At 40.2% G+C, this 23414-nt stretch overlaps 1 protein-coding gene across 2 annotated transcripts in view; it reads right to left on the reverse strand.

The window, feature by feature from the left end:
• Nucleotides 1-23414, reverse strand: part of thsd7ab (thrombospondin, type I, domain containing 7Ab) — a 195901-nt gene that overhangs the window by 119054 nt on the left and 53433 nt on the right. For both annotated transcript variants that reach the window (XM_030750731.1, XM_030750730.1), the window contains exon 2: nt 8513-9347. In XM_030750731.1, coding sequence (XP_030606591.1) covers nt 8513-9347 — 835 coding nt within the window. The remainder of the gene's footprint in view (nt 1-8512; nt 9348-23414) is intronic.

Consider the following 23414-nt stretch of genomic DNA (forward strand, 5'->3'; position numbering starts at 1 on the left):
GGCACGGTGTGTGTATCAATAAGTGTCAAGTGTTAAGACGGCCAAAACAACCTCTGATCAATCATTCACAAAAATCTTTTGATCATCTAAACAGTATTTAGATGTAATGAATAACCCGTCCTCTTTGGGTGCCCTCCGAATCATTAGAAATTTGCTCTAACTAAAGCCGACTGCTTTCTGGTACTCGTTCTCAATGTCTCTCCCCTTGAGGCAAAGCAGCTGACGAGCTATTAGTGCTAATTACAGCTCTGCTTCATTTAGAAACCTCTCATTTAGACGTTGCCACCACACTTCACCTCCAGCAACTCAGACTTTTGGTATAAATCAGGAAATGTATGAGCTCAGTTGTGCTATGTCTTTTATTTTTTTCTTTTAACTCCTGTGTCTTCACAGATTAAAACACCTCTGCAGTCTTTGAAGTGCTGCTGAAGCGACACTGTGAAAAATCTTAGTTCTGTTTTTCTGCCAAACACGCTCGGTGTGCCGGCTCATCTTGCTTGGGAGGAAAACAATGAGAAATTTAAACAGTGAATGTGGCGCACGGAGGATGATGGCTCGATTTCCTGTCTCAGATGGAACTTCTTGTGTTTTTAAAAGCCCCCTAATGCAGCCAGTGACCCATTTTCTCAGCTACTGGATCCTTTTGAGTCTTTGCCGTTTGTTGTGTGCATGCCCGAGCATTTTGGTGGAGATTTCAAAGTTGTGAAAAGAAGTCATTATTTCTTCATCTCAGTCATTCAGACAGAATGAGGACACAATCAGATTCTATTTAAATAAGTAAGATGATGTCTGAAAAGTGCTGATTCTTATGCCTGTAGGTTTAAAACAGCTGTTTTCAATACTGGACTCCAACACCTGTACATTTGATACTTGAACTTCCCACATTAAAACAGAGCTGCTCTGGAATGGTCAAAAAACATAACTGATGTGGGTCAAGTGATTAAGCAGCCTTTCAAACAATTTACAGCCTCAAAAGAAAAATATCCGAGGGAAGCTGTAGTGCCAAAAAAAGACAGGAAACAAAATGAGCCCCTCCATCAGCGACTTTCTGCATCGAATGAAGTAAGAAATAAGCCCAATCAACAGGACAGAAGCAAAAGTTATAAGAAATTGGCCTGTTTAGGATGAGTCGAGGGCTACGGAGAAAGAAGCGACTCTCTGACAGATGTTCATCAAACAAAATTGTAAATGAAGTGAGCAAGATGTTTGGAGAGCACCCGGTCCGCACACGACTGTTTTTTTATTTGCTGCACTGGGAAGTTTGTTCCACTTTTTTTTTTTTTTTTTTTTGCAAGTGGAAAAAAAAAAAAAGCTATGAATATTTTAGAACAAGAAATAAACAAGTCAAGGATTAATATTTATGTTCCTAAGGGCATGTGAGTTGTTTTCATGGCTCCTTTGAAATATTTGATCCCAGTTAGTGCTGAGAGTTTGGCGCAAACAAAGCATTAATGAATAGATTTAGTACATAATTGATTAAATCTTAGAGAACACGTGGTGTGTGACTGAAATGTGATATGAACAGAGACGTGCTCTACTGACACCGTCACCAAATCCTTCTGAGAGATCAGAGTCGTCGCAAAAGCCCCGAGTGCAAGTTTGAAGAGAGCAGCGATGACATTTTAAGTTAATGTCAGCTGAGGAACAGTAAGTGAGATGATAGATCCAAAGAAGCAGCTCTTTGGAAGAATAATTGATTGCTTTACAGTCCTGTAATAAAGACATCAAAGGTTTACACCAATACATGTTACAGAGTTACTGATACCTGCTTGGTGTGTTCCCCCCCTCACAACTTAAATTAAATTGTCTGGTCTGTGTGCACAAAATCTGCAGATTTGTAAGATCTTAGTGAGCACAAACTTTGAAGAACCAATAAAGTACAGCCTGTTTACAATGTCAAAGTTAGTACATGTACTCGAGCAGTGAAACTTAAAACTTTTCTGTGTTTTCTGTGTTGCAGATAAGATTGCAATAAAATCGAGTTTTACTGTAGTTAACTGTAGCGCGCAGTCATGATCTTGAACACTTGGTGTGAGGTTTTCAGAGCTGTGTGAAGTTACTCTTGTTCTCGTAGCTGCCATGGGGCAAGAGGCAGGGTACTCCCCATACAGTACAGCAGGGCTAACACAGAGAGACACACACTCACATTCACACCTATGGGCAATTTAGAACCACCAATATAACCTAACCCCACTAACTGTATGTCTTTGGACTGTGGGAGGAAACCGGAGTACCCGGAGAAAACCCACACAAACACGGGGAGAACATGCAAACTCCACACAGAAAGGCCTGGATTCGAACCCATACCTTCTTGCTTTGAGGCAACAGTGCTAACCACCACACCACTGTGCTTCTGTCCACCAAGTTAATAATGCAAAATAATCAAGGAGGAACCCAGTTGCGGTCTTGCTAATAGTGACCCTGTGAGAACCCCAGTCTTTGCAAACTCTTACAGTCTGTGATGAAAACCTTATGACATGAATTCTTTAGATGTGACAGAGTACCAGACTTTAGTTCAAAGTGTTCTAGAGCCATAGTAAACATTAGAGGATAAACTGTTTTGTTCTATGATGAAGTCACTGTTAACAAATTGATTTGAAAAAAACAATAAGAAACTAAACTGTTAGGAGACAACAGCATTTCAGCACATGCTTTCCCTATTCGTCATGGGGACTTCTTCACTGAACCAAACCCTGCTCACATGTGATTGGTCAATACCACATACTAGAAAGCTTCTATGACCACAAATTGTGTCCTTCCCCACTGATTCTGCACATTCCCGTCTAGTAAAATAGCGACTGAAAGCCAAAAATCCTCCTGTAGGATTCAGATGTACTCGCTACATGGTAGGAAGAAAAGATGGTGGAATATGGCTGTTTATTTGAAGGATCTGACATTTAACTATAACTAAACTGCAAAGTATTTTGCCTTTGAGCTAACACAAACAAAATAATGACTTATTAATAGACAACAAACAGGACAAAGTTTTGCTGCTAGCCTTTATGGTTGGTGCCCAGTACGGGTCTCTGTTCTGATGTAAAACTGTAGGTTTTCCTCTTGTGTGGCAATATGTGTTAAAAAAAAAAAAATATGATGCATCTTCCTTTGTTCCAACAACATTCATGTCACTTTAGCAGCAATTACAGAGAGAGCAGAAAAAGAAAGCTGCGTGTTACTATTTCCATGCGTATGCATACAGGTGTATCATGTAGAGATGAATGCATTCAAACCACAGGCAGGTAGCAGGCTCTCTACAGCCTCTTGGTGGTATTTACGTTTGGTAAATGGACTGTGTTTATCTAGAGATTTTCTAGTGTTGTAATCTAAAAGCACTTTACTTTGCACTCATTCACACACTCACATTCATACAGCACTTTTTATACTATACAATAAACAACCGTGGTGCACGTCAGATCGGTGGGGAGTGTTTTTGGAACATTTTTATGAAAAAAGAACCACAGTGGGCCTGTGGACTGCAGAGGCTGTTAGAGTATTTGTTATTCACCGCTGCTGTCAATATCAGGTTACTAGAATTAATCAGTGTTTTAACTAAAAGTTGAAGTTTGGAACTTAAAACTGCTGCATCGCAAAATCATTTTAATTTCCTTTTTAAAAATTAGTTTATGCAATATTCTCAATCTTGTTTTGTCCTTTTCTTTCCATCCCACAGGCGATGCAATAAAATGACCACACAAAAGGTTAAATGCTATTTTAACATGCCAGAAACAAATCACCTTTTCACAAACTCGAGCAACATTCAGTGCTTCAATATTTAATATAAAATAACCTCAAAATGCAAACAAATAACTGAATAAAAACCAGGCGGCTACAGTATGTTCACACTTGTCAGATTAAGAAAAGTCTGCTTTACTGACGGACCTCTGACTTCTTTTTTAAAACTATTTCCAGGATTTTTTTAGCGAGGTTCCTGCACACTGTGGAAAACTGCTGCCTCTGAATCCTTTTCATTTTTCTCTGACTTTGCTAGCTGCAGTTCTCACTAAAATAGCCCATCGTTGCTTGGTAGCACACTGAAAAGCTATTCATGGATCAATGTAGATCTATAGCCACAGCAAAAAGAAAGTATAACCTCCAAATTCTAAAGCTTTATTTATCAGGACATAATAAAAGCAAAGTTGGTTCTTAGCAGGTCTTAGGAGGTTTAGGCAGTCTGAAGAGTTCAAATGTTTAACACAATGCGAAGGAGGAAAGACATCAGCAATGATCTTTAAGCAATTGTTGCTCATTAATCTGGGAAGGATTATAAGAGCATTTCTCATTCTACAATGAGAATGATTATTCACAATTAAAGACAAATGCCAATCTTTCCAGGAGTTGATGTCCCAGCAAATTCAGCCCAAGGTCAGACTGCAGTGCTCAGAGAAATTGCAAAAAAAACCCACGAGCAATATCTCAGGATCTACAGGCCTCAGCTAGCATGTTGCTCATGACAGCACAATTAGAAAAAGGCTTATGGCTTGTTTGGAAGTGTTGCCAAGAGGAAGCCTCTTCAGGCAACAGCATAATGATCCCACGCACAGCAGCAAATCTACAACAGAATGGCTGAAAAAAGAAAATCAATGGTCAAAGTCCAGAACTCAACCTGAGTGAAGTGCTGTGGCAGCTGTGCATAATTGACTGAACTTAATGAAATGAAGCAATGCTGTGGGGTAAAATTCCTGCGAAATGATGTGACAGACTGATAAATGATTACTTCAAATTATTGCTGCTAAAAGTGGATCTACAAGCTACTGAATCATTGGGTGCACTTAGTTTCTCAAACACTGCTTCCGCATTTTGGCTTAATTGTTATATAAATTTGCACACGGCACATTGTGTCTTATTGTTCATCTGAGGTTGTATTTACCCAAGTTTAAGAACTCATAAAGACCAGCTATTTTTATCATTTCCTGATATGTAAACTATTGGAACTAACAGTGGGTGTACTTTCTGTTTTACCACGACTGTAATTTCCACATGAGCACTGAAGTTGCAATTATATTGTTTCAACTTGCAGTGAAAAAGTAACTTTATCTTACAGTAGGCATACCTGTTATTAACATAGCATTAAGCACTTTCAAGTAAAGGTAAATTTTGTCCCCACCCAGGACAAAAATAAGCCAGCAGCAGCAAAGATGTGCAGACCAGATGGGGGGAAACAGCAAATCACACCTAGCATACAACACTTGTCTTATCCAGCACACACCCACACAATGACGGATGCACGGGGGCAATTTAGGGGTTCGGTATTTTGCCGAAGGACACTTTGATATGTGACGCAGATAAGCCGGGGACCTTCCAGTGACCTGCTGTAAAACCTCAGCCGCAGTCGCCCGGCTTGGCTTTTTGATTCTGTTACAGCAACGCAATCACGTCAGATCTTCCCAGGATGCAGAATGTGGGCAAGTGTAAATGAGCTCATTAGGGATAATGAGTGATAATATCAATTAGCCAGTCAGAAAAAATAGTTTCTCCCTGACAGTCTGTGGGAGGGACATTAGACTTTAGCACTGCCTGGTATTTACAGAGGAACAATAAGCCTGATGTGTACTTAACAGTTCTGAGAGCAGCATACTGCTATCCTCACTCTGTGGTCATTAATCATGTTTAAAAACATACTGTAAAAGGTTTCTGTTAGTGATGCCCTTCTGTCAGATATAACGATCTCTAGCAGAGAGGGGAGCAAATGTCTGATGGGCATTTCAGGCAGGAGCCAGCGTGAGTGAGATGGAGTTGAGAGCTATTTGATCTATCTTATTTTGAGTCAGACAGTGTAGCTCACAGCTATAATGTCAGGGCAAAAGATTAGATTCCCCATCAGCTTAGCAGTATAAGTGGAAGCACTCGTACAGTTACAGCATGTATTTTGGATAAAAGTACCGACTGAAGGTGTAATTTAGTGACCTATTTGAGTAGTGATTTGTTTGAGATAGTTCCAATTTTTCCCTTTATGATATTGCTTTACAATTACAGACTTCTTTTATCTCCCATTCACAATGGATGCGTCTCTCAAACCAACTTCTTTATCTACATCTTCAGACGTTTCCCTTAGCAGTCTGACTCTTAAATCACACATAATAATACTAGATTGTCCACTTTTGTGTTACATGCCCATGCAGTGTTGTTCTGCAGTTCACGCTAAGCAAAAGAAGATGGAGATTTCCATTTGCAGTAATTGCCCTGGTCCCTACTATGTTCATAATTGGAAAGCTGGAAGTGGGAAGAGGAGCAGGCACACATGACAACAGATCTGACACTGATGAAGTCAAGAAACTGCAAGAAAAGGGGCGCATGGGTGGCTTAGTGGTGAAGCCGGCAACCACATACATATGTTGCGGTGCGGGCGGTGCAGGATCAAGTCCCAGCCTGTTGCCAATTTGCCTGCTTGTCTTCCCCTGTATCTTTCTGCCAATAAAAGCCGCTATGGCCAAAAAAATGCAAAAGAAACAGCAAGAAAAGGAGGAGCTGGAGTGGAGGTGGGTTGCAAAGCAGCCTGAAGTGTGCAGCAGGGAAAAGCAGCTTAAATAGAGTGCCCCCTGTAACAACTGTGACTGCGCTCGGCTTGCCTGAACTAAAGACACGCTCGATTTCTGTTGAATACTTAAAGGTCTCACGGCAGTTCATGAAGTAGTCACAGCTTTGAATGGATCGATTCATCGCAACACAAAGTTTTTTTTTTGTGTTCTGGCACATGAATTTCCCAACATTATTTTCATCAGTCTGCTCTTGTATGTACCAAATTTGTGTCCATGTACAAGAAATGAATATTTTCCACTTTTAGAAGACCAAAAAAAAAAAAAATCTGCATTTGGAGGATGGAGGCATCCGTAGTGGGGCAAATCAATCAATCAATCAATCAATCAATCAATCAATCAGATTTTCACACATCATTTTTGGGCTGACAGGTAAACAGGCAGCTCAACACATCAGGAAAAAGTTAAATCTCAAACAAACCTGCTGACATTCTGGACTTTTAGCCTTCGTCAGAACCCGAGACACAGTGGAGGTCATGTCATTTATACTGGGCCATTTAGCAGGTGATTGGCTTTTAGGGTCATGTGATAATTTACTTCCTGATCTCATAATTTTTTTTTGGATAATATGATGAGGAATAAAAGCAGAACAGTAGTGATTAGGACTGTCGCCTCTTAGGGTTTAAATCCATCTGCTGGTCTTTCGGTGTGGTGTTAGCATGTTCTCCTTGTGCCTCCGTGGGTTCTCTCTGGGTGCCCCGTTCGCCGCCCTATGATAGCGGAATAGGCTCCAGACGTCTCACAATCGGGTTGGATAATAAAACAGACAGATGGATGTTGCAAGTTCTCTCCTGAATATTCAGTGTTTCCGTACTGCATATAAACTTATTTAAAGGAAACACTTTAAGCTAAAAATCATCATTCGGTCCAGCATGTGTCATATACTGAGTACAGAGAGCCAATACGTCTCTCTGTGAGAAGGCAGCTTTGATAGATTGCACCCGCTGGCAGGAAGAGGTACACGTTCAAGTCCAATGAAATGCAGAGTGGCAGGGGAGCCACGTTTAGCCTCGTGATAGTGTTTAGCTGTGACATACATCATATTCCCTGTTTTGTGCTCTCAAATTCCTTTTTAGAGCGCTCTCATTGTTTGTCCAATATAAACTCATCCACATTAGTACGTAAGCATATAGATTACTGATGTTGTATCATAATTAATGAATTGCTTGAGCAACACTTGATTTGTTTGTGCAGACTGGGCCTTTAACTCACATATTCAGCTTACCATAACCTTGTTCCTTCATTGTTTGGCAAGAAAAACATCCTTTTGGTGGCAATTTGAACGATGCTTGATTTGCTCCATTTTTCATGAAACGTATGATTTGAAACCACTGGGCAAAACACTGAAAATTGCCATATTTTGAAAAATACCACACAGAATCATAGTTCAGATTGATCTCATGTCACAAAAAGGAGTTTTTCTTTTCCACTTCCATCCTCAGAAGTTGACGTGAAATACAATGTACGGGGAGTTGTGCCTCATTGCTCTGACAGCACAGCAGTGACAAAGACACAGCAGATAAACATCTTCCCCTGCGTGTCACTTCATGACAGGGTGAAGGAAAACTTTCAGGACAAATTTGGCTTCCTGCTTAGTTGTTAGAAATTCACCGGCTGAAGGACACGTCTACCTAAAAAAAAAAAAATAATTAAATAAACCAAAATAAAAGCTACACAAAAATGTAAGGAGTGGTTGACCTTCTGGCAAAAATAAATAGATAAGAATACAAATACATAGCAGGATCAATAGTTAGCAACACAAAGAAAATATGAAACGAATATGACACATTGTATTGATTACATTAGGCAAAAGGACTGAAAAGCAGGAGGTACATGCTTTAGTTTAAAAATACAGAAAAAGTATTTTCAATAACACCCAACTGTTTAAAAGTTGTGCAGGGCAAAAAAAAAAAAAAACAACAACAACAAAACAAAAAAGAACAAACACACACATCACCAGAAAAAAAGTTGTCACTCACTTGCGTCCCACGGTGCTCCCATTCCTATGGATGCAGGTCACCTCCCGAGTCTGGTAGCCCACCTGGATGTCCCAGAAGGGACTCTCTTGCCGATTAAGGCGGTTCCTGGTCCGCTTCTTCTGGATAAGCTCCCTGGTCTCTGGATCTTTTACTCCTGCCCTCTCCCTGAGCCCCTGCCCTTTACCTTTCCTGCGTTTAGCTTGGCGTGCTGTCCGAGTCTGCTGGAGGGCACAAGGGCTCCACGGTCCAACCCTGAGACTGTACATGCCCTCTGGACCTGTGCAAGGCCCTGGCTTACAAGACTGGAACTCAGTAAGGTTGGGACAGGCAGCACCTCCAAAAAGCGGAGGAACCAGGACACTGCGCACTCTGTTCCTGAGGCCTGTTCCACATGTTTTGGAGCAGGACGTCCATGGCGAGTACTCAGAAACCACACAATCCTGAGGGCAAGGGATCAAACATGCCTGCTCTAGACGGGGCTTGGGTTCAAAGTACTCACAGATGGCATCCTCTGCTGGAGATCCGTCTGATTTGAGTATGCAGCCCACCTCCCGGGTCTGAATGCCCTCTTCGCCTCCACTGCACGTGAACAGCCGTGGGGCCCCAAAGGTCCTTGCTGATACTGGCACACATTCGTTCCAGGCACCCAGTTTCCAGTCATAAAGGTCCTTGTGCCAGTCGCACACACGGAAACAGTTTCTCTGGTTTGAGGGACGCTGGGCTTGGTCACAGTTGGTGTGAAGTGTTGTCCAGCCATCCACATGGGCACACCAGACTGCCCGGCTTTGGCTGCCACCCAGGCCGCAGTCGCTGCCCATACATCTTCCCCATGGACCTGGGAAGGACATGAACAAGCTCAAATCACAGTGAAGAAATATAAAATAATAACTCATTCAGGTTTAAATGACAAGAAAAGCACTTGGGGGCCTTGTAAGAAAACTTGAGAGGAAATTCTAAACACAATCAAGATACAGCTTAAAAGAAGCAGGAAATTATATTAGCAGAAAAAACTTTAGTACTCCAACTGGAGGAAGTAAAACAAAAATAAGTTCATAGTCTGGAATTGTCTGAAAGTGTAGTATGAACAAATAAGCCACAGTTACCCTAATAATGATTAATGGAAGACAATAATGCCACTTCAAGTGTACCTTTAAAGCAAAAATCCATAAGCAAGCATCACTTAATCAAATGTTTGAAACCTAATTCTAAAGAAAGATGGAAAAACCTTCATTTTTATTTTTTCTTTTCTGAGAAAAAGGCACATAATGCATCTTCAAAGATGACACTGTAAATTCACAGACTCCTTTAATACGGCCCTTGATGTAAATGTGCTGAAAAGCTGTCAGCAGATGAAGTGTGAGTGCAGAAAATATGTAATATTAAATAAAAATAACCTGTCGCCTTGATTTCGCATGACACTTGGGTCAGACACAGCGGTTCTTGCTGCATGGCAATAACTGGGTGCCTGCCAAGGAGGTGGTGGTCGGGGGGGTGATTAGGCAATGCAAACACAATGTGCAAAAGCAGAGATTATAGGTGATCAAAGGCAAGCATCTGAAAGCTAATTTGCTGGGGTTGGGAGTTATCTGTGGCATTTATCAAAGTGTATTGGCAATCAGCAGAAATTGCCACAAACATCAATAAACTTATTTATCGGTATGCAAGTATCGGGCAAAGCCTTCCTATTAGCCTCATTTACTTAATGGCAGCACAGACTGAACAAACAGTCCATAACAGGACTACAGGAGGGGAGAGGTCCTGTATACTTGACTTAACAATTAAATATATACAACCAGTATTGATTCAGGAATACCTGCATGGAATCTCAAAGAAAAAAAACAAAAAATGAAGATATTTTATATTTTTCTTACTGGCCGTCATGACATGAGCCCATTAAAATTGGTATTTTAATTTCCTGTTTAGTTCAACTTCTCAACATCCATCAGATCAACAATGACCTGTTTAAAGTTAGGTTAAAATTGCCTATTTGGCTGACCAAAGACAAATATTACAAAGGGGCAAAATGTATGTAAAGGACTCTGTTTGATCGCCAACTTCTAGTTTGTTTAATTTTTTTGTTTTTTTAAAGCATGTTACTAAAGTAGAACCAGACCCCATCCCTAAGTGGTTTACTGGTGGATATCACTGGCCTACTGCCAAAATGCTTTTGAAATAAATGTAGCCAAACTAATTTTGGGTTGCTGGAACTGAAAATGATGCTTAAACTGTCGACCATGATGTTATTTGGTCAGTTCAAAGATCAAAAGTTCTTCACTGAAACCAAAAATGCCTAAAATACATTTTGACCCCTGAATGTTGGGGGGAAAAAACCTGACCAAATGGGGTAGTTGGTAATTTTCAGATGGCCACTCTTCCTAAACTATTTATCCAATTGTTATGAAATTCAGCTTGCATGAATTGGAACTGCATCAAGTATGAAACACAATTTTCAAATTTCACCTCATGGATCTGACCTTCCTAGTAGCAGGAAGTCCATAATGCTGCAGAGTCCTGATATTTTAGGCCTATTAAAATATCCTACAAGTAATATTTTCCATTTTCTATCACAATGTGCTCTTGAGACTACTGTGACTCATAGAACTTACACCGGGGAAATGTATGTAACCTTTGCATTTCCTCTGATCAAATAGGTTTGGTTGTGGAGAAATCCACAGACAGAGTGATGAAACCAACATGTCATAATGTTCTGGATAATTGATGAAAGTGACATTTTGCAGTGCCACAACATCCCACTTCGAGCCAACATCCTGACCTGGTTTGGCCAGCTGGACTCTAAATAAATTCAGTGTAGTTATTTCTCTGCAAATTGATATCAAATGACTGCTTTGTTTTCTAATATGACGTTTCATAAGTCCTTTCTATAGAGACCTTTGTCTGATTTTTAAATTGTTGCAACATTGTAACAATTGTTGCAATGAAAGAAAAGGTGAAATATATCACATGAAGTAACTGTGAACAGATGAGACATAAGCTTTAAATTTATGATTAAAACTCATCCTGTCAAAACTGTCATATCTGGATTCACCACATTTTGACCAGCATGTTACAAGTTAACTTGTTATTGCTCATTCCTTTGTAGAGCATCAGTGAGCCACACTCTAGTGTACTCCTTCACCACAAGGAACAGAAATATCCAATAGCATATGGAAAGTCTTTACTAATCCGCCGCTTAAAATAGTTCCTCAATAAAAGCACCATTTATTTCTGTTTGCTAAAATATGCCCAGGCTTTTTAGGAAAGACAGTTTCTACCTGTGGAACTGTAGAGGCAATAAAATAGTTTAATCAATTCCTTTGTCTTTTCCTAATCACTTTTGACCTTGAAGGAAAGCATCGACATGGAAAGGTAAAAGAGAAATGAAGGGCATCTTACAGGGACTTTGGTGAAGCAGTGAAATGCCATGCTGCTTAATAATGTGGTGGATAACAGTGTAGAACAGTCAGAAATGACCAAACAGGTTCTTATTTCTCAGCCACAGATCTTAGACCTTAAAGGGGCTCCATATTTATTTTCTTGGACTCTACTAAACCAAAGTGTTTGCATGTGGGTGGGGTTTCTGTGTCTGAGATGATCAGATTAGGAATATCCCCTCTGACAGAGCCTAGAGCGGAAAACTGCCTAAAGCCGAGTGTTTAAAGCAGTCTGAAGCCTGAGCCTTTGGTTCTGACCTCATTATTTTAAACTTTTGCCACATTTAATACAAGCATGCACCACTGTAACAGTATAAATATGACAGAAAACATAAGGAAAACTTCCCATTTAACTGAACTTAAAAAAAAAGAAAAAAAAAGAACAGAGGGTCTAATTTATGTTTCACTGCAAAGAAAACTTAGCTGACACTACTAAAACCATCTTAACCCATTCAGCTTAACTCAGCTGGTACACCAAGGAGGCTGGAGAACACTAATTAACACAGGGTGGCTGCACTCTGACCGTTTTATCCAAAGGCTATTGATACTACAAAGGAGAAGAAATCAAACTAATTGGGAAGCTTCAGTTGAACCCCACATTAACCTCTGAGCTAATTGATTTCTATCCATGGCTGGAAGCTGACTTGACTCTTTGCAGGAGATGGACAGTAAGGTACGTCTTGCTGACCTAGGTGCAGATAAAAATCCTGCCCGGCAGACAATCAGGAGCATAATTTAAAAAAAATGAAAGCCTCTGATGAGACTCCTTGTAGCCTCGTCTCCAATGTCAGCAGCTAATATGACAGACAGGAGTCAGTGTGATGCATCATACACAAGAGCCTTAAAGCATATTCAAAAAGGCTGGTTTACCCCTCGGTGTATCCACACATTTGATCTAGAGATCTCTGCCCACTGGGCATCTACAGGCCCAGCTCACTCATTAGTAGAAACTGTGGACTTGAGAAGAAGAAGTGAATTTAGCATTCCCAGTGTCTTCAGGTGTTTGAGTCCATGAGCCTTATATGATGCTTATTTTTAATCCAATAACTGAAACTGTGGCCCAGAAGTTGTTTTCTCCACAAAACAAACTGTCACAGAGAGAGAGAACGTTATCTCGAGAGCTGATATTGAGTTTTCAGGCAGGAGAAATAAAATGAATCCAAAACTTAAAATGCAAGAAAAATCAGACGGGGTCTCTGGCACCAAAATAAAACGCATCCTACTCAAATCTAATCTACCCCAGACAGAAGTTATCTCCTCTAAGACTACTCTCTGGCACTACCCTTCAACGCTCCTCAAACTTAGGCATGTGGAGTTTAAGAGTGAGCAAAGGTCAAAATGCTTTCCTTACTCAACATGATCTAAGCAGGAACAATGGGAGTCTTGTCTGATGCTGTATCCTGACTTATGCATCTTACTCTGCCTCCCAGATGCTGAGACATGTTGCTATGTCTGATCTGTACAACTGCTCCCGTGTTCTGTCACTCTGTTCAGACACAAAGCTGGAATGAGGCCTTTTTTCTCCAAATGTAAATCAATGTGAAAGTTGTGTAGCCTACAGCTAACTTTTCAATATTGCATGCAGGCTGACAGCTTCATTTAACATTCTGAAAACAAAGTGTGTTTCACCTCCATTTATCACAAAGTATTCAAAGAATTATCCATTACTGTCACTGCGTTATACATGACATGTTTTGACAAATGTCTGATTACTAATCTTCTGACACCAAACAGAAAACCAGCGGTTATACAAAAGAGACTTGATTTTGCTGAAGAGACAGTTTTACTTTGGTGATTAAGCAAATCACTCTACTGTGTTCCATTTATATGATTTCTTACTGGATTTAACTTGACTTTAGAAGATAAATACACAAACGCGAGCCCACATTTTGGTGAAACTTAACATTTGCAAGCACTGTGCACACTGCTGCATAGAGTGCAGTGGGCTAGACCACTAAATCTATAACCTAATAAAGCAAAAACTACCTCCGAATTGTTCCCCCTTCCTTTTAGTGTACAGACGTTTAAGTACACATTTAATCTCTGGGATTTCTTAAGAGAAACAACACTTTCACCAAAAATAGTTACAGAAGTAAAGCAAAAAGCCACATTAGTCTTCTGGCTTACAATTAAAAATAAATGCATACAACTACAGAAAAGGTCCTGGCAGCTCATTACCTGAACCTTTATACTGTACTTTAACAGACAGAGTACAGGGCAACAGGCAAAACTGCAACTTTTCTGTTATTTAATGGAATACCGATAATAAAAAAGACTGAATAGTTTTATTGAATTTGGTGTAGAGTGCCAGGCCATGGGTGATGTCTAAAAGTGATGAAAACAGAAGTTTGTGCCCCCCCTTCTTTACAATGTTCACATTTCTGGTTCTGCCATTTCTGGTCATGTTTGACGTCCCTGGTTAACACACTGTGGCTGCAGCAATGAATATCCAAAGTTAAAATGTTCTTCAGCGTGCTCCGATGAAGGCTGAAACATTAGATTTCAGCCTTCCAGTCAGCCAAAACAAATTGGTTGACAGGAGTCTTGTCACCTTTTCCCTCAAGTTTTATGCAAATGCTACCTTTTTGCCTTTGTCTGATTTCTCATATGGTTTTCTGTATTAAATATTTTAGAAACATATTTGATTTATTTCAGACATGCAACGTGTCCACACCTGATGATGGAGATAAACAAAGTGCTGAAATTAGCTCCCTGTGATCCTGGCTGAGCATGAAATATGCAGATTTAAACATTACTCAGTGTGTTTAAAACAGTCAGTCAAAGTAATTACACCTTATTTTTCTCTTATTTTATTAAGCAACAGACATAGTATTACCACAATGAGCTGTAATGCTTTCCTCTGCTCTGATTGCCACTGCTCCTTCAAATAAAAACTACACCCAAAACCTTAAATGCCCACATCAATGTGATATGGGCATTTATGGGTGTTTGACAAATTTACAATACAAAAACAAAAAAACAAAAACATCTAATTAACTCTGAGATACACCTGCCACATTCAATAAAACATTGGAGCAGCTGCAGATGTATATTTTGGAAACTTGTTGATATTTGTTAGATATTTGTGCTCCACCAGCCACCTCTCATTTGCTTTGGAAGGCAAATTAAAAATGCATGCATGTCTGGGGCAGCGACCTCTGTCAGAGTGCTTGTGTTTCTGCTATATAAGCTGTCACCACGCCATAGTAAGACACGACCAGCACTGTAAGAAGGTATGAAGAGATGGTGGCCGGTGACAGAAGGGCTAGTCAGATGACCTGCATGATTAATGTATGAGGGAAAGTGTGGTAAGAGCATAATGCAGTATAAGATAGGAAAATTTATGTAAGCATCATAGTGATGCTATATGAGGTAAATGTCCGGATCATGTGAGTTTCTTAAAAAGGACCCAAAATGGCAGGTAACAAAACCAAGGATTTAATTTCAAGCTAATCAAGACAACAGTCCAAACAAACAGCAGGAGCACAATTACAAAACTCTGGAGATGAGTTTGAGGTGGACACAGCCACGAAAGGCGGATTCTAAGCAGAGAAACCAGCGCTCTCTCTCCCCGGCCACATCCTCCCGCTCATCCCCGGGGACTCAGAGGCATACCCAAGACAGCCGAGACATATCATCTATCCAGTGCATTCTGGGTCTCCCCCAGGGCCTTATCCCAGTAGGACATACCCAGAACACCTCACCTGAGAGGCATCCATGCGGCATCCTAGTCAGAAGCCTGGACCACCTCAGCTGACTCCTTTCGATGTGGAGGAGTAGCAGCAGAATGCAAAACACAAAAGGCAAACCATAGTGTGACACACCTGTGACTTAGGCCACTCCCACCCCTCCAACCACTTAATGCAGGCACTGTAGGTCTCTAAACTGGGACTATATTGTCACAGCTTGTGATAACAAGGAGACACAGGCGGCATCTAAACAAGACTGAATTATATCACATCTTGTATAGTATTATATCGAGAATTACTCTGATTTCCACTTCTGGTTCTGTTTTTTCATAATTCATGACTGCATTGACCATGGAAATATAATTCCTTCTTTCAGAGCAATGCAAAAGCCAAAAGTGCATTAATATGCAGAAAATTAAAAAAACTATAAGGTACTTTGAAGATGAAAAAAAAAAAAATAATAAAAAACCTGAAAGTCACCAAAAAGAAAGGAAATGATCTGCAGGCTCTTTTACCTAACTTCAATCATAACAAAATTATCTATTCTCTGTAATAGTCAGGCCCCAGCAGGTCTCCGGGGAGTCCTCGGGCCTCATAATGGGATCTTTCCTCCGAGCTCTATATGTGAAGTGCAATATCCTCACTGTTGGGGTGAGAGTGTGATCTCTGACTGGGCCTCGAGTGTCTATTTAATGAACAGCTTCTTTGTCCCTGCGGGGTCAGCTTCACTAATGAATGGGTCACTGTACCGCTCGCTCTCGTTCTCTCTGCTTGTGTTTGTTTATTATTTCTCAAATCCGCAGCAACTGGCTCACGCACTCAAAGACAGGACCTCCGGGGTTGAGGTTCATCTCAGGATCATCTCTGCTGTCTGGCTGCCACTTCACTGCGATGTTATAGCCAGCGAATGTGTCTCGCCATCATGTCTAACTATATGAAAAAAGGTCAAATCAAACACAAGCTGGTTTGCCACAATCAGTAAAAATTAGGTTTTCTTGAGACACTCAGGGTCAGCGCACTCTTATATATATATGTGGAAATTTAGCTGCAGCTGAACAATGTCGAAACTCCTGCAGCAGCAGGAGAGCGTCTGAAAGCTGTGGAGTAACACGAAACAGCAGTCTGAAGGGTAAAAGTGAGGTAATGTACACACTGGGTAAGCCTCGGGACTCGGAGCTGGCTCTCTCACACAGTCCCAGTGAAAGGGAATGAATTCAGTCAACTCGTCAGATCAAATCAAATCTCAGAAAGATGATTTTACACAGGTCTGATTTAATGGATCACTACATTTGTTTTATGGATAAGGCTAGTCATAAACAACCCTTGTTTTAGCATTTTCATAGTATTTTAAGGTTTGTAAAAGTGCATCACTCAAATACTGCACTTGAAGCTTCTTTCATGATGAAGAGAGCGCCGACGGTGTTTTAAGTCTCACGCTTGGAAGTCGATTCATCAGTTCCACAGCAGCACTGCAAGATGTCAGTTTGATTATATAAGCTTCACGTTTTTTTTTTCTAAGCTCCAACGCTGCACTTGTGCTGTTTGAGCTGTTGAAAGGCTCCTTTCTAAGAGTTCAGCTCTCCATGCAGCATCACAGTTTATACAGAATTAACCGTTTGAACTACAATGGGATAATTGCATGTTTGCATAGCCTTTGGGAGAACTAAGCATTACCACATTGAACTTGCCATGTTGAGTCACATTAGGCTCCGCAGAGCATTTGTTTGCCAAGAGCTACAAAACAAATCTGCACAAGGCAAAGGCCAAATGTGCATTGTTATTGTGTTTAAAGAGCACAGCCAGCTATAAAAACTGTCCCCAGACAGAAAGCAATGCCATTCATATCATGCCATTTCTGGTGGGGCATGGTCAAAAAGTAATTATTTACAGCACCAGATGGACATTGGGCCTATAGGTCTTAATGGGCCACAGCATGCCTCAAAGGTTACTGTGGAAAAGAGCAAAAGTTAAAGGAGAATAGAAGAGGACCAAAGGCTAGCACTTAACATCTGAAGGAATACTTTGAGCGGCTTAGCATTCATGGATGATTGTTAACCGTGGCCTGCCTTCAGTGTGATTGGTGCCCAGGGCTGTGCAGCACTAAGCCACATTGACTAAAGCTCTCCGCTCACACTTGATCTAAATTTCATTAACTGTAATACCATGATTGTGCTTGCATGGCTTCAAGGAGCTCCTCTGACTCTTTATTCATCGCGTCCAACAGAAGCAGACGTTTTAACAAGTCACACAATATGAAATAAGTCCTCTCCATTTTTATCTGGGCTCCGTTCTGCATGCAGCATCTGCATACGGCATATTACAGCTTAATAAGAGCAACAGGGTGCTGCAATCATTTAATACGCACATCAACTTATTTGTTTAGCCTTGTTAGCATTAGCCAACTTTTCCCAATAGATGACGAGCTGCTGACATCTGTTTTTTTGTCTGACTGTACTGTCCCTCTTCTTTAGGTGGTGAGCCCTTCTCATTAGCAGTTAGTTGTGGTTTGCTCCACACAAGAAGAGATTTTCCTCCTCTCTGTTTATCGTAGGGAAGTCCAACATACTACAGCCCAGGAGCCATAGGGTCCAGTCCGCAACAGTGGTTGGCTTTGCAAAGAAATCATTAATAATTCCCATTTTTTCAATAAAATGCACTATAAGTCGTGATGTGATGCAGTACTACACAAGAGGAGGACTGTATAGAAAAGTACTTCTGGATCTCGACAAGTTTGAATCACAAAAAAAGTCAAATTCTATTGTTGTAAAGTTTGGAAAGACTGTATATGGGACGATTTTGTGCCTGTAAAGATTCACTGTGGTTTGTACATTTTAATGCACCTGTAATGAGACACACTGTTGAAACTGCACTCATTTCTAAAGACATCTCAGGCTGCTCATTACCTATTTTGTAATACATTTTTGTGTCACACTGTTATAATTTCCACCATCTGGATACTGCACAGATGGATATAATTTATTTTTTAGGGTACAGAATCTGCCTACGTGCGAGTGAGTACAAAGTATGGACACAGTAAATCAACAATCATTTACAGCTTTTTGCGTACTGCAGTAATAATGCATGGTAGTCACACAATCTAGTGAAAAAAATGCGCGGCCAGAATAATTAATAATCATTCATTTAATACTTATTACTCCATCTTACAGATGAAAAAGGCTTTCGCTGCCTCAAAGATGTGGTAAGCATATGTTACTGTTTACCTATCAGCCTCTCATTGCCAAGCTACCATTTTACATCACTTCTACCTGGAGTGGTGCTTGGAGCCATATCCAACTCCTGGCCGTCTCTGCACATCCTGCAGATTTGTACTAATCTTAGAACTGCTTCTTATGCTCCAACCACCTGGAATTTTTGCACCCCACAATGCACATTAAAAATAAACTCTCTGGTAATGTTTGATCAGTTTAAATTTATGATCACAAGCCACTTAGCTTCTGTTTGCACCTCGTTTTAAGCGATTTGCCTCTAAATCCCACATCCCTCAGTTCTCTGCTTAACGCATATCTTTTGTTGTTGTGTCTGCACTTGACAACACTGTAAATGTGGGCAAGTCCTCAATGATTTTTTTTTTTTGTTTAAATACATTTTAATAATCTAGTTTTTTCAATGTACAGTAAGATATGGAGCACGAAAACAACACCCATGCAAATGATTTCCAACTTCACCCCCAACACGAGGCTTTCAGCAGGCACAGATCATCTTTTTTTATTACATTTCCATTCATGACGGCAAACAGCATAATTATGTTTCTAAACATCTGGATTTTAGCCGTGGCATAAGACACGACAAACAGCAGAAGCAGCCAAAAGTGAGAACTGGATGACTATTTTCTGTGGTTTACAGATAGTTTGTGTTTTCCTGTTAGCTCACAAACAGCCTCAGAGGATGGAAGAGTGACAAGATAAATTAGAGAACATGCTCCAATCCTAAAAAACACCCACATGCTTTGTGGTGACGATAACGCTACTGGCAACAGCAAAGAAATTCTCAGAATTCTTTGAGTCAAAGGGTCAGGGCCAGGCACAAAGCCAGAGTGAAACACCTGCAGCTTGGAACTCTGCACCACCGTTTGTCACCACAACAACGGCGACAAGAAAGCGTCTGACTTCAAATGAGCCATTCTTGCTTTACAATTTAGGCTGTCAGTGTGCTACACAAACAGTTTCCCACAGCTCTCAGGCAATGGTCTGTGTATGAATCTGCCTGGGAAAATGTCAACACTGTCAGAAGCCAAACTAAAATTAACTCCATGACCTGCCATTGTTACACACTTTCTTATTCAGCCGACCGACATCAACAAAATATTTGCATTTTTAAGACAAGTGGGGGTGAGATATAAAAATAATTGCTTTTGTATTGATCAAAATACGGCCGATGTAAGGAAAATCAAATGAAAAATAAAGGCATGCGCAACGTAATTTTCTTCCAATTAAAGCTTTACACGAGGCAATCTCAAAATATTAAAAGCATGCTAATTAAAAACTGATTGAAAAACTGTAATATCTGACCAACTTGCTTTTATGAGCTGATTAATCACCAAATTCATCAAAAGATTCATTTCCAAAGCAAAAATGCCCAAAACAAACTGCTTCCAGTGTCTGTTTCCTGCACTGTTTGGAGTTTTTGAACTGTTTGGAGGGGTTCTCCGATTGTCTGGGGACAGGCACCACGCGCCACGACAAAATTAAATACAGAATATGAGAGGCACTCCCGTAGTTCAAAAGACACGCTTATTAGGTTAATTGGTGATTCTTAAAGCGGTTGTAGGTGTGAGTGTGAGCTTGAATAGTTATGTTGGATCCAGTTAGATCTAAATTGCATAAGTGGTTAAAAAGAAATAGATGGATACTTAAGAGGAATCAGTGTTAATTTAGACAATCATATCAGAGTTTTTATTGGCCCAGGGGTAAAGTGGGTTGGAGCAAAAGAAATGGCTCTTATAGTATCTGTAGATCCTCAAAGAATAAACTATTACCTGAAGACAGGGTGCCTAAATTGTTCTCTTTTTCTCCATATACCACTTAGCAAGATTTCATGGATTTTGTTTTTATACATTTCCACCTACCCCACTGAAAAGCCTTGCATGGCCATCAGAGCCATGCAGTGCTCCCCTCTTTCTTTGTGCACCTTTTTAATATTGGAGCACATTTGTAAAATCTGTAGATAATATACACGTATAGATGTGAGCATCTTCTTGTGTACCTTGCTTCACATCCAGCGCAGGGCTCCTACTACCAACACTAACTGGAGAAGATTTTCTACTGGCCCAAAGATGATGTGAGTAGTGGGACACAGTTAAGTACATAATATGCTATTGATAGCATATTTTAATATTGGGGTACAATTTTATAATTAGTTGTAAAATAATTTATAATTTAAGTTAATTTGAGGATCCTGCTGGCTATGGGCGTGGATCCCTGTTAGTCTGTAGACCCAACTGTGTCCAGCATGGTGGTGTGCTTGCAGACTGCAGGTGCTCTGCATGTTGTTATTTTGTCCCATTTATGTTTGTGCTACTGTTGTTCATTTAGCTTAGTCATAACATACAGAGAAATTATTTGGAGTTGAGAAATGAAACAGAGTGTTAACAATCAAAACTCGAGGCTACCACGAAAGTGCACCTCCATATGATAAATCCCATAATGCATTTGATTTATAGAGCACTTTCCTACTGACAACTCAAAAGTCACATTTTAACCAAACATTTATACACTTAAAGAACTTTGTCTACCTCACGTTCACGGCCAATTTAGAATCACCAATTAACCCGACATGCGTGTCTGTGGACTGTGTGAGGAAAACACGCAGGCACAGGGAGAGAACGCCTCATAGAAAGGGGGTTTGAACTGGGTACCTTCTTGGTAAAAGACAAATTTAATAACTAAGTGTATCAGACTATTTGTAAATGTCTGTGTTAGAGCCTGTGGTGTAACGATGAACTACTTTTAAATCCATATTTCCAAGGTCATCCATCTGCCATCTAAGAAATGCTGTTAAATTTTGATATTCACCTATAGAGACTCCATAACACATGCTTTCACTTCCTCTCAACTCGATTACTGCAACAGCCTCTTGACCATCTTAATCAGAAATCATTACCTAAACTTCACATTGTGAGATATTTAACACCGACTAAGAAAAGAGATGACTTTTAAAGTCTTTCTACTGGCGGCCAATTGATTTAGAATTGATTTTAAGAGCCTACTCATCACATTTAAAGCACTTCATGGCTTGGCCCCAGATTACTTATCAAACACAGTCTGAAGTCCTCAGAAATGCAACAGCACACCTATCCAAATGGTTATTTTAAATTTTTTACTTGCTCATGTGTTGCAGCAGTCTCTAATTCAGCTTTTTTTTTTTTATTGAGTGAAATGAGAACTGTGACTGAGACCCCGGAGGGTTAAGCTGCTCTTTGCAACACATTTGTATTGCATGGCTTTTATATATAACATTTTAATCTGGGAATTTTCATACAGCATTGTAGCCTTTGTCCAATCTTTTTATTTCATTAGATTTTACCACTTTCACTGCCCTTTTAAAAGTACTTTGTAGTTACTCATTTTCATAAATGCTACACAAATAAATAACCCACCAACTCGACCTTCACACACAAACACTTTTTCTCCTCGCTGAAGGATACACTTGACTGTGAACGATGAGGTGAGGAAACACTCGATGTGGGCATGAATCCAGGATAACGAACTGTATGATATGAGAACAGGAACGCATCCCGATTCACTTTTATATTGTTTCCATTTATTTGGCCTTTCTTGGTGCTGCTGTCACTTTTGTCCTTAAACTCAGCTGTTTCATTTTTAATTTTTATTTACATTTTACAGCTGTTTTATAAGCCAGCAATGGACTAAACTGTATACTGTGTGTATGGGAGCAAAATTAGCAGCTGCTAATGTTGAATCTAATGGTGGATGGAAACAGTGGTCTTTAGTAAGATGGGTATCAGCTCATGCTGTGCTTCTGTTGTCAGTATGCAAACTTTGTTTAAAGAAAATGATGTCTAACCATCCTCAGCAGCACCAGAGCTGCTGTTTGTCTCAGTGTAGAGTAACAAGTCTCACTAATGAGGGAGTAGTTTTTCTTTTGAAAGTCTTTTATTACACAGGATATTACTGATGCTATTATGACAGGAGCCTGGCTGGCTGGCTGGCTGGCTTTCCTGTTGCTTTCATCATGTATTTCTGTATCACAATTAATACTTTAGATACCATGCAGCTCGGAGCTGATCTTGCTTGTATTTGCGTTTTTAAAAGTAGCAGCTGAATGCCAAAAAAAAAGAAAAAAGAAAAATAGAGACACACAAGCAGCAACAATAAAGTCCCCAGAATATTCTTAAAGGTTGTGACAGGGAAAAAGAACACAACCTGAATTTTAAGCAGACACACTGAAGAGAAAACAGAAAAAGCAACAGTGGTCATAGCTGTCACTGGCAGTGGTAACAATAAATAAGGCGAGCACTGTGGCACACTGTTTTATCTTTATTTACCAAATGAATGCTCTTGTTCTGCAGGGAGGTGATACACGTTTTACAAATACTCCTACAACAAACAGCCATCCACTACAACTTCAGCCCGGACCACTGGCCATTGAGCAGCTTCCCAGTTCTACTCTTGTTTACTCGTTGACTCAAATACAAACTGACAGGCCCACGAATGTCTCCCCTAAAGGGGTGTGATAGTTTGGCAAAGGATACAGGGATAGGGAGAGGGGGGCTGGGGGTGAAGGAAGTTTCAGTGCTGCACA

The sequence above is a fragment of the Archocentrus centrarchus genome, chromosome 16 (genome assembly GCF_007364275.1).
Source record: "Archocentrus centrarchus isolate MPI-CPG fArcCen1 chromosome 16, fArcCen1, whole genome shotgun sequence".
In the NCBI taxonomy this organism is placed as follows: domain Eukaryota; kingdom Metazoa; phylum Chordata; class Actinopteri; order Cichliformes; family Cichlidae; genus Archocentrus; species Archocentrus centrarchus.